General features: G+C 43.1%; 1 protein-coding gene across 1 annotated transcript in view; it reads right to left on the reverse strand.

Annotated features, from left to right (window-relative positions):
- The window catches only part of DNAH3 (dynein axonemal heavy chain 3), a 110994-nt gene continuing 98267 nt past the window's right edge, over window positions 1–12727 (reverse strand). The window contains exons 56-62 of the mRNA XM_061600426.1: window positions 11889–12005; window positions 10627–10784; window positions 9982–10149; window positions 8272–8414; window positions 7427–7631; window positions 4301–4438; window positions 1–467 (exon numbers count right to left, since the gene is read on the reverse strand). Coding sequence (XP_061456410.1) covers window positions 114–467; window positions 4301–4438; window positions 7427–7631; window positions 8272–8414; window positions 9982–10149; window positions 10627–10784; window positions 11889–12005 — 1283 coding nt within the window. The 3' untranslated portion in view covers window positions 1–113. The remainder of the gene's footprint in view (window positions 468–4300; window positions 4439–7426; window positions 7632–8271; window positions 8415–9981; window positions 10150–10626; window positions 10785–11888; window positions 12006–12727) is intronic.

The following is a 12727-nucleotide window of genomic DNA, read 5'->3' on the forward strand; positions in this document are numbered from 1 at the left end:
TCCCTTCATCTGGAAGCATCTAAAGGCTTTTTTTTTTAAAAAATGGTGCTAGTTGCAGAAGGTATATATCTTTAATTGGAAAGTGCTGGCATATAGCATTAATATAAACAGTTTCAGTCATCTAGCTGGCAAAGTGCCGCTACACCCCGATTTATCCAGTGTTTCTGAGGAAAAACAGAAGGGAGCTCAATCGAGAGGACATAATTGGTGGAGTGTCCAGTGGTGGACAGGGTCCCTCTCCGGGCGCTGGTTTTGTAAACGGGACACAAGTAGATCCATTGGTGCAGAAATTTGGCACTCTCTCCAGGTTTCAGCCAAATAATGGGCAGGGAATCATAAAGGATTTTGGGGAAAGAGTCTGTGATCTGCATGGTTTCCCTGTCCCACCGGGCACCTTCCAAAAAAAGCCCTTTCACGTAGGCTCCATCTCCGGGCTTTCTATCCATATTGTGCTCCTGTCTCATCATCTAAATTGAGAGGAAGAAGAAGAGGTGATGGTGTGTTAAAACATGGTCTGTATCCTGGGAAAGAGCTCCTTGAAAGTTCAGACTAAAACCTGGAGCGGATTCCTCTGCCCCACTGACATGGAGACATCAGCCACCTCTGGGAAGAAATAAATAATGACTATGCATTCTGTATACATGGGAGAGGGGGCAACACATTGTCTTGAAGAGCCCTCAAGTCAGGCTTGTTTAACTTAGAGCTACTAAGTTCAGCTCAAAATTGGAGGTGTAAGGGGAACAAGACATCTCCCTTTTCTCTCTCTTTCCCCAAATGCTGTTGTTGCCAGTTTCACAGTGGCAGCAAGGAGTGCTCATCCTAGAAGTCATCCAAGACAATGCTATGATCTAGTATTGTTCCCAGGGCACTTCGGGGGAGGGGGGAGGGAATTGGCCACCTCTGGGAAGAGTGCTCCTTGCCACTTATAAGCCACCCCATTTCCCCAGTTTCCCTCTCCCCACCCCCCAATTTATGAAAAATTTGGTAAGTTTCATTCCTATCATGTCTCTCTACAGTGTGGAGGCCCAGCTGGTGCCAACTTTGTCAGCATTTCAGTGTCAGGCAAATATGTTTTTAGGTACCCGGGCATTTGGCCGCACCAACACTTGGCTTTTTTTACTCTGTTTATGTTCTCAATCTGTTTATTTTATTTATTAAATTTATATCCTGCCCTTCCTCCCAGTAGGAGCTGAGGGCTCCTAGGTATATTTTCATTACTCTATTTTTTTCTTGTAAACCACTTCGGGACTTCTTTCTGTGGGAATTGATGCATAAATGCAATCAGCTAACTACTTCTCAGCTTGCTTTTCTGGGCCAGTCCTTCTGCACGTTTTCCCGAGTCACATGAGCCTCAACTGCATCTATATTGGAATAGTTTTCAGATGCTTTGTTGCTTGTGTCTTTACCACCCTAGACTCCTTTGGGAGGAAGGGTGGGGTATAAATTTAAAGAAATACTGACCAGCACATGTTGAACCAAACATTGCCATCAGACCCTTGCCATCCTGCCCTCACTACTCCTTTTTCCTACCCTGAACTCATCTCCAGTCCCACTACCTGAGACTGCTTTTCATTGGCGATGCTGAAGGTTCAGCCAGGCCCTGAGGGACATGGGAAGCTGCCTGGTCCATCTAGCTCAGTATCGTCTACACGGACTGGCAGTGGCTCTCCAGGGTCTCTCCCAGCCCTACCTGGAGATGCCATTGGGGGATTGGACCTGGGACTTTCTGCATTCAAGGCAGATACGCTGCCACCGAACTATGGCCCTTCTGCACGGACACCGTGGGCTCTGCCACTGAACTGCCAATGGCCCTTCCTTAGCACTGGAAATGTCGCGAGGACAAAGCAGGTACGTTCTGCCCCTGCATATCCCCATGCTCATTTTGGGCAGCGTCGCTGGCCTGCAGACCAATGGCGTCCGTTGAGTATGATAAGGTGGAAAGCAGGGAGGTCAATGACAGGCGGAGCCAGAGCGTATGACAAGCAGAGGCAACTAATTCCAGTTTTGTCCCCGTCCTCCCTGCTGAGATGTACAAGTGCAACACTGAGACTGAGGAGGAGGAAGCTGGCAGCCAGGGCCACCCCCCTCAACAGGGTATAAGTAAGATGGCAGGCCAGTGGGCACTGTCTGAGGCTGGGGGCGCAATTTCTCTGTTGCACAAAGAGACTGGCCTCCACTGCTGGGAAGGCACAGCCTTCCTGCTAGCCATGGAGACCAGGTAGGGTGAGCACTGGCTTATAATGCCTCCCATAGATCTGAAATGGGAAACGCTAAAACATCACTTCCAATCCTCTGTGATGCAATCTGTCCAGAGTGCACAGAGTATCTACTGGGATTGTCCATCAGACTTTCTCTCCCCTGCCTCCCCCCCAGCTCATGCAAGCTTCTTAAACATGACGATTGGAAGAGAAATCTCTACAAAGGTTTGCAAAAGCTCGGTCCTGTGGTTTGTCTTTTTGCCTTCTTGGGTTCTCATGTTTCTGTCTGCTCATTACGTTTTCGTTCGTAATGCTCTCTGGACTTATTATTTTTGAGCCTGTACTTTCTGCACAACTCCCCAAAGGCATGTTTTAAGATAGGGCTGAGGGTGGATCCTGAGCGCCTGCTGTTTCGGTTTTTTCTCTTTCCGTTCAGCATTATGCCATCAATTATTTAATATTTTACTATTATCTTCCAACACTGAGGGATCAATTAAATGGAAAAAGTGGCCTCTGTTATTTCTGGCCTCTGAATGGACTCAAGAGAATGCAGCTTCAAAAATCCATGTTTTGTGGGGAACAAAGAAAGAATCCCTTCTCAGTGACCACCGCAGAGTTTTACGCTAGGGATCAGTGGCGTCATTAGGTCAGGACTTGAGGGCAGATGTCTGGGGCCCTACTCAACAGAATGGGCCGCCAAATGTAGCAGGGCTGCTTTACCACATTTATTTTTATTTATTTTATTTTATTACATTTCTAGACCGCCCTATAGCAGAAAGCTCTCAGGGCGGTGTACAACAAATAAAATCACAATTAAAATATGAGCAAGTGTGGAAAATATATATATATATAGTACAATTATAAAACATTAATAAAATTGCCATTGAGATTTATAAATTAAGATCATATTAAATTTAGAATGTTAAATTTAAAATATTTTAATATTCATCTTTGAAATGAGTGACATAATACACGTTGAGGGGGTGATTTACAACCATTAACTCCAGAGTCTAAAATACTTAACTGTACCACTGGTAGAGAGGCCTTATTGTTCCTTGGATTCCAGTTCACGCAAACATCCCAGTCTTTTCCAGAATAACTGTGCTCTCTAGAAATGGATTGGCTGATGGCAATGGAGGGGAGACAAATTCTCTGACCTTCTCAGGGGGACACACTCTCGTCATCTCTTGTCTAGACTGTTGCAATTTCCTGTTGCTTTCTCTGCTGCTAAAAGTATCCCAGGCCCAGGTATAATCATGCCTTGAAGTCTTTGCACTAACATAGAAAGCTGCTTTATATCAGGCCAGACTGTTAGTCCATCTAACCCAGTTTTACCCACTCTGACTGGCAGCAGCTCCTCAGGTTTCAGAAGAATGATTCTTTCCCATTCCACACTAGCTGGAAGTGCCAAGGATTGAACCTGGGATCTCAGGACAGTCTCTTAGTCTAACCTGCTTCACAGGATTGTTGTAAGGATAAATTTGGGGTGGGGTGGGGTAGGCAGGGAAGAGATCACGCACAATCATCCTGAGCTACTTGGATGAAGAGTTGGAAAATAGCAATCAGATAAACAGTAGGAGGAAGAGAAAAGATGCCAATAAAAGTTCTGTGCTCTGTTAAAAATCTGGTTATTTCAGAGGATGCTTCCCAATATCTCCACTATGGGTTACCAAGTTTGGTTTTGCATAGTATAGAGCAGAGGTTCCCAAACTGTGGCCTGTGGACCACTAATGGTCCACAAGCTTCCTTCAGGTGGTCCAAGGCATGTCAACATTAAATGTTCACATTAATTTTTAACTGTATTTTTATTGCTTCTTTCCTTCATTTCTGATTTTTTATTTTATTGTATTACAATTTGAATTCTGTGGAACACAAACGGTAATGCGATCAAATAAAAGAAAGAAAAGACGCAAATAACATACAATTAAAAACCAGACCACCTATCAAACTGCATTGTAATTGCTACCACAAGCAGAAAAACCATGATGTGGTCTGCCAAGACCCTCAGCAATTTTCAAGTGGTCCTTGTGGGGAGAACGGTGGGGAACCTCCAGTATACAAAACCTCATGTGCATGGAATAAAGTTATTTCAAATACTTTACCTCAAATTCAAATCCAATGTGATCTATTGGGATGGTATATTTTCTGGCATAGTTCTGTGAAACACCCGTCAAGAAAGACTGAGTAAAGTAGAAACCAGATAACCAAAACACATTTGGGGGTCCGTGCTTGATCCAGTCCTGGTGAATGGACAAAACAAAGATTTATTACATGGGATTAAAAAAAAGCCTGCATGTGGTCACCTGTCAAGTCTCAAAGGCCAAGAGCCTGCAGCAATGGCATCCCAAACTGTCAGGCTCTAGCATTAAACAAAAATATCCTAATTTATAAATATTAGGATAAGAAACTGATACCATAAATTAGCCTAGTATAAAATACCAACATAACCCTCAAATATATAAAGATTGAGGTTAAAAACTCCAGGAATAGGATTTAAACATTCAAAAACAAACTATATAGCCCAACAAAAACAAAAAATTTTTAGTTGCCAAGGATGTTTGAATGACTTTAAGGTATTTTGGGGGTGCTAAATCCAAAAATGACATTAGTTTTGCCAAATTGGCTCTAGCTTCTGAGATAATGGATACCCCTCAAATGACGATTGTACCCCAATATGACCTGTAGCTGCTGACATATGAAGCAGGGTTTGGTCTGTCTTTTTACTCTTGAACATCGTTTTGCAAGTTTATCCATTGCATATAATATCAATCGCTTACAAGAAACCTAAGTGGGAGTATCCTGATTTGGACTCAGCAAGGCGACCTGTGCCACACAGCGAAGACGTTCCCATACCAGTGTTTACCTCACTGCCTGACCTTCCATTGTCAGATGTTGAAGAAATGTTGGACGTGGAGTGTAGCGCAGGTGGTAGCCCTGGAAGTGGATATGAAGAAAGCTTTTCAACACCTGAGCAGTTCTCCCAAAAAGAACTCAATGATCTGATACGAGACCTCAGTCTGTCAAAGCAAGCATCTGAACTTTTAGCATCCAGGCTAATGGAAAAGAACTGTCTACAGCCGGAAGCTAACATAACAGTTTATCGGACAAGAGAGGAGGGACTTCTTCCATACTTCAGCCAAGATGAAGAACTTGTATACTGCAATAACATTCCTGGACTTCTTCTCCAAATGGGACTACCGGAATATCGACCAGAAGATTGGTGGCTTTTTATAGACAGCTCCACCAGAAGCTTGAAATGTGTTTTATTGCACAATGGTAACCGCTATGCATCTCTTCCAATTGCTCACTCAACAAAACTTAAAGAAGAATATGAAAATATCAAAATGGTCTTGCAGAAGTTCTGCTATCATGAGCACCAGTGGTCTATTTGTGTTGATCTAAAGATGGTGAACTTCTTGCTTGAGCAGCAAAGAGGATACACGAAGTACCCTTGTTTCATCTGCTTGTGGGATAGTGGGGCAAAGCGAGATCATTGGGAAAAAGTGACATGGCCTTCAAGGGAACACATGACTGTAGGTGCAGCGAACATCATTAACAAGCCATTGGTTGTCAGAGAAAAAATCATTCTCTTGGACTGATGAAGCAATTTGTTAAGGCCTTGGACAAAGATGGTGATTGCTTCAAATACATTTGTAGATCGTTCCTTGGACTGACTATGGAAAAACTAAAAGCAGAAATCTTTGATGGTCCTAAAATTCGTAAACTCATCAATGATTTGAATTTCACTAAATTTATGAATGATGTTGAAGCTTCTGCCTGGTGCAGTTATGTCTCAGTTGTCAAGAACTTCTTGGGTAACCACAAAGCAGACAATTATGAAGAACTAGTGCAAACATGCTCGCTAACTTTAAACATTTGGGTACTAATATGAGCATAAAGGTACACTATCTCCATAGCCACTTAGACAGATTTCCAGATAATCTTGGTGATTTTAGTGAGGAAGATGGGGAGAGGTTCCATCAGGATATAAAGGCGATGGAGGAAAGGTATCAAGGCAGATGGGACAGACACATGAAGGCAGACTACTGCTGGAGCCTCCAACGTGATTGTCCTGATGCCCCACATAAAAGAAAATCGTACACAGAGCATTTTTCTATGCATTAATTGTGATTATCTGAATCAGCTTACTTTGTTTTAATGTTATTGTACTGAATACAATGCCATTAGGTATTTCATGTGTTTACTTTTGTATGATTTGAGACAGTTTCCATGTCATTTGTGGGCAGGCTATGCCTGACCATTAAATGTTTTGAATTTGTTATGTTTTTCAATGGGGGCATCCGTTATCTCAAAAATTAGAGCCAATCTAGCAAAACCGATGCCATATTCGGAATCAGCGACACAAAGTTACCCTAAAATTGATCAAACATCACTGGCAATAAAATTAGTGTTGACCAGATATTCGATGTTGGGATTCTAGATTCACAAGAGTAGACTTGGTTATACTGTATCTAAACCTTAAAATCCCACTGGCAGGATAAATTTGCACATTTGTGTGGCTTGCACATCATTTTTTTCTGGGGTATTTTTATATATTTATTGTTGGCAATTGTATTACTTTGAAGTTTATCTAAAGATAGAGGGCTGTGTTCAGCTAAATTCTAGTCAGAGTAGATCCATTGAAGTTCATGGACAAATTAGTCATGTCTATTAACTTCAATGGGTCTACTCTGAGTAGGATTAGCATTGGATACAACCAGAAATCTATTTAGTACAGGTATGGGGAATCTGCGGCCCTCTAGGTGTTGCTGAACTACAACTCCCATCATTCTTGGACATGCTTTGTGGGGCTGATGGGAGTTGTAGTTCGGCAACATCCAGTGGGCCAAAGGTTCCCCATCTGTTTTGACAGCCAGGTTTTTTTAAAAAACCTCTTTATTCCTCCAACAGTTCCTCTGTTCTCTGGCTCTTTTTAGCCACCTAGCTAGCTTTCTGTTTGCTGGCTCCCTTTATGCCATTTAAACACTACAGTGTTAAGCAGTATATAAATACTCTGAGACTAAACACAGCTGGTTACCACTCTGGAGTTTATCGTAACTCACATGTAGGGAGGGGCAAATCTATCCATTTCTGTTTCTCTCGAAAGCGCAAATTAGGAAAGTTTGCATTTCAATACAAACTGTATCAAATTTCTCCTCCATCCCTACTCATCTGTAAATAAGCTTGACAACAATACTGACAAATGAACCATGAGAGCTGAAGTGTACCTGGAAGAAGAGTAGTCGCATGAGAAGGTCAGACACATAACTCCCCAGAGGCTTCAAAGATGGGTAGGATTTGGCTGCCCACATGCCAGGCACTTTGCCCACCAGCATGCTGTTGAAGACGTCCTCTAGTTCTGAAGACATCAACACCAGCCCTTTGATGGCCTTGCCTAGGTTGATAAGGCTGCTTCGTATAATTTCTGTAAGCCTAACGGGAGACGAAACAGTGGCAAAAATCCTGAAAATTTGTGCTAGCCAGCAAACAAACCAGGAAGTCTTCCACTGATGACAGCTTCCCATTTCATCCAAACTAGAAACTGTGGTTTGTCATCAATGGAACAAGCCAGGATCTTAAATCTTCAAACCAAAATTTAAGATCATAACTTGTCCTGAAGTTGTTAACCAACTTTTTCCGGTTTGGTGAAATGGGAAACGATGCTTAACTGGAAACTTTCACATATCATTAGGGGTGCCTTGAAGGGAGGAGGTAGGGCTGGCCCTACCATTAGGCAGAGTGAGGTGGCAGATGGTAGGGAGTGACAGGAACATTTTGGAGAATGGAGATCTGTGTGCTATGTGTCATGTCCTGTTCCATCCAAAACTAGCCTGCTGTCCTCAGGTGCAGTGGAGGATGCTGTTCTGCCACCAGTGTTGAAGTAAGATTCAACTGCCAGTCCCCTCAACTTCTGTACATGAAATAACAGGTGGGCAAATATCAGTGGTTTATCTTAATGTCCACTATGCTAAGATAAAATACATGTAGAATTTTCAGGCTTGTGGCTGCGCCAAGACTTTTCAATTTCTATCAATATTTTAGGGTAGAGAAGACAGGGAAACAAGAATCCTACCTGTTGAATCTGATGAGCTCTTGCCTAAGAACAGTGTTCATGGACTCCCTGTAAAGCACTGGGTACATTTCCATCACGCTTTCTAGGTCAAAATCTTGTGGTAACTTGGAGAGGATGTCCTGTGCCAATTCGTCAACAGTTTCCTAAAATCAGGAAATTGAACAATTTTTAAATGGAATAAGCTTGAAAATAGCATTTTTGTAGATCTTGACTGAGCTGACATCTTCATGTATGTCCTTCAAATATGTTATTTTTCAAACTTGCTGACAGTGCTGAGCTTGTAGTAAATGATGCATAGTGCAGATTTTTTTCTCTGTTCGGTCATGGAGCCATACCACAGGGATGATGTTCCAGATGTTTTACACGCGTCTACCAAGACCACTTGCTGCATCTGTACATGGAGTTGGAGACATCTTGGTTCAACTGCACTGCAGAGATGACCTCACTGAACTGGTTTGGATGTAATGCCAAACCATAGCTTAACAATATATTAATTAGCCTGCTGTCCCCTGTCCTCTCCTCCTGTGGGATGTTAATAAAATGACTTTTCATTGTTGTTGCAATTTTTTATATGGTGTACGCCAGGTTGTTGCATTTTTACAAAAGTGCACTTTATAAATATTTAAATCAATAAAATGGGGAGATTAAAAGCATTCAATTAACCAGTTTGCCATTTTGCCCCAACTCAGAGTTCCAATGAACTTTTGACTATGCTTTATCCAAGCAAGCCATGATCCCAAATTACAGATTGATCTCAGCTTGTTCAGACTTATTATAGTTTAACCTAACCAGTTTCTCCCATTTCAGATGAAACAACAAACTGTAGTTCATTGAATGCCGAGGTGAACACTTCCAATCACCTCCTTTCGGCCATGCCAGAGATGCAGAGGGAAGGTGGGATCACACAAGCCTGAGCCTGGTGTTGTGCAACTGCCAAGGCCTGTACCCCAGCAAGGGGCCCGCTGCTAAGCCCTGGAGCCCACCACCTGCTCCTTCTCCCTGCTGTCACTGCCTGTTTAACCTGTCCCCTCTAAGTGTGAGCAGGGATAAAAGCAAGGAGCCAGAGCAGTACCCTGGCTCACCTTGCCTTCTCCCTCTGGGTGGCTGTGAGGAGATAGCCCAAAGGTAGAGGGCCGCAGTGACACCAGCAAGGGAGAGGTGGATGCACTACTGAGTTGGCGGGGGGGTCCACTGAGGGTGCCTTGGCCAAGGCCTCTCAAAACCTGGAGATGGCACTCCTGAGGAGGAGGAGGAGGAGGATTAATTTCACCTTGATGTCCCAGGGCAGGTTACAATGATGCAGAAATACAATATGAAAATCAGCTAAAACAAATTAGTCAAGAGAATTTATTTATTTAATTTATTTATTTAATTACGCTTTTAAACCGCCCTATAGCAACAAGCTCTCAGAATATATATCCCAGGTGTCAAAGGCCAGCAGCATATGACGAAAACTGTACAGCAAAAGTACCAGACGCACCTCTGTGGGAGGGGAATTCCCCAAGCTAGGGGCTGCCGCAGAGAAGACCCTCTCCCGGACCGCCTCCACCAAATTTCTGAGGGTGGGGGAACTACCAAGATGGCCCCCTCTGCTCAGAATCAACACCTAGGAGGGTCTTTAGGAGCGGAGGCAGTTGCGGAGATATTTGGGGCCTAAGTCGTTTAGGGCCTTAAATGCGAAATGAAGCCGCTGCTCTGATGTCTTGTTACCTGTGGGGATTTGCCACCACCCCCTGCCTGGCGAGGCAGAGTCAACAGGACGCCACTGAAAAGCAGGTTGGTCTCTTGGTTGTCCTTCGTAATATCTGCATTCTCATGGAGCCCAAAGACTTCAGGGTGGGTTATAATCGGCAGACTTCTCAAATACTCTATGTAAGACTGTAAAGAAGCAATGTATAATAAAAGATATATTTTGACTCCAATCAACTGCAAGCAGATTAGCTAGATAGCGAGAAAGTATTGTTCACACTGACCCAAACTAGTACAGACAGGGCCCCATCTGTGCTATACATTTAAAGCAGTGTCATACCACTTTAAACAGTCATGGCTTCCCCCAAAGAATCCTGGGAGTGGTAGTTTAAGAGCGCTGTGAGAATTGTTAGGAGAGACCCCTGTTCCCTTCACAGGGCTACAGTTTCCAGAGTTCCCTGGGAAGAGGACTGGTTTTTAAACTACTCTGGGAATTGTGGCTCTGTGACGGGGTCTCTTAATAACTCTCAGCACCCTTAAACTACAGTTCCCAGGATGCTTTGGGGGAAGCCATCACAATTTAAAGTGGTATCATAGTGCTTTAAATGTAAGGTGCGGATGCAGCCTCTGATCCTCACATTTTATCTGCACCTTTTGCAATCTTACCTGGTACGTCCCAAAGGGTGGTACGTAATATTCCCCTCCTGGGGAAAGTCTATAGTTTTCCTGGGTTTCTACCTCTTTACAATATACAATGGAAAGCAGGGAGAGGAGGAGACGCCTGTCCTTGTCATCCGTCACTCTCCCACCATAGTTGCATTCCCCTAAGAATATAAAGAATGCATTAGAATGAAAATGGTAAGATGTTTATGCAGCATGCAGGGAGACATTTTTCTTTAAAACAGAAAACTGTTAAGGCAAGAACCCAGCAAATGATCAAAGAGCACTTCATGCTGCATCATTAGTAAAGCTAAGTAGATCTGGACCTGGCCAATACCTTGGATGGAAGGAAGAATAAAGGGAGCTCCATGTAGAAACAGCATTAAAAGTACAATACATAATCATCAAAATAGGCTGGCCTTCTAAAAATACATATACTGCCGTGAGCAATAAACTCATTTCTTTTCTAAAAGTTTGATAGTATTATCAACCTGTACGGTAAGACTCATCACGTTTGCTTAGCTCCCTCGCAAGTCTTGAATGACTGGATGAAAACTTTGAAACCTATCCTTATTCCCTAGTTGAAAAGAGATTTTTTCCAAATCAAAGGCAGAAAGGAAGAAAGACTGATAAGACTGCTCATAATGTGAGCCAAATATAGTTGGCTCAGAGAGAAATTGGAACTACCAAGTGGGACGTTTTCAGTCACCACGCATACAGTAGGTGGTCTTGAATTACTTGGGATCCTGCAGTTTTATCAGAACTGGACTCCCACCATGGGCCCCTGTATACTTGGGGCTAGTCCTGAATGTTCCTTGAGGGGAGGAGGATGTTGGTGACCATGACACTTGTGGCCCGGTTCACAGGTAAATTGGAAACCATCGTTTTGGGGAGGGGCCATAGTAGTGGTACAACACATGCTCTGTATGCAGAGATTCCAGATTCAACCCCTACCATCTCCAGGTAAAGCAGGGAAAGTTCCTTGCCTGTGATCCTGGAGGGTAGCAGAAGTAGATGATACTGAATTTGATGGACCAATGATCTGACTCAGTATAAACGCAGCTTCTCATGTTTATGTGGTTTCCTGCTGCATGAATGAGCTGCAGTGAGCCTTGCATGCCCTCTTCTCTTGCACATCTTTTGCTCTGGCCACACCAGAGGCGGAGAGAGGAAGAGAAGCGCATGAGCCTTGGGGAAGGCGAGGCTCATTTTCGTAACCCTAAACCACGGTTTAACATTATGTCTGAATGCAGACATTGTGTCCATACCTGTAAGATATGTTAGAGCTTCAAATGGCGTTTCTTCATATTCATTCAGAAACATCTGGATCTGCCGCATACTGATTCTAAGATCGGATTCATTGAATTCGTATGGAATGTTCCAACCTGTCCAGTCAGAGGAGGGAAAAAAGTGAGTCCCCAATACAGTATTTGTTCTGGAAATAATGTCAATGGCAAACAATAAAATGTCATTGGGAGTTAATAGGCTTAGTTAGCTAAAACAATACCATAGCGAAGTCTAGGGATTTGTCTCAATATTGTATCCAAGTGGGAGTTATTTGCCTTTAGGTATCTTCCCTTACAGTGCCATAATGTATTCCAGGTCTAACGGTAATTCAAACTGCCAACATTAAATATTATTTATGTGCCCCTTAGCTGTCATTTAAAAATTGCTGAGCTCAGAACTGAACAGCTGCATTCTGATAGACACAGAAAAGACAGAAGTGTCGTTAGTTAATTTGAGCAGAAGTTGCCTGTTTGGCTACCTAGGAGATCTGAATGACAGAATCAAGTTTATAACCTCATAAAAAATGCTTCCATCTGTTAGTCAGGGTACCTTTAGCAGGAAAAAAAATGGCCCAGTGAGCAACATAACATGAGGAAATCTTCAATAAAACTAAGCCCCAGCTTAATCACAGAAAGAGATGACCATCTGTATGTCAGCTACACAGTGATGCAAAACTGGGCTTTGGGATACAGATGATTGCTGCAATTGTTGTGCCGTTATGAGCATGGGCTCAAAAGTTGTTACCAGTGCCAGGTTGATCCATGCACCTTAGTAACAAATGGGTCAGAGGGCTCATTCTCATTGAAGATATCAGCCTGTT

The sequence above is a fragment of the Rhineura floridana genome, chromosome 17 (assembly GCF_030035675.1).
Source record: "Rhineura floridana isolate rRhiFlo1 chromosome 17, rRhiFlo1.hap2, whole genome shotgun sequence".
Classification (NCBI taxonomy): domain Eukaryota; kingdom Metazoa; phylum Chordata; class Lepidosauria; order Squamata; family Rhineuridae; genus Rhineura; species Rhineura floridana.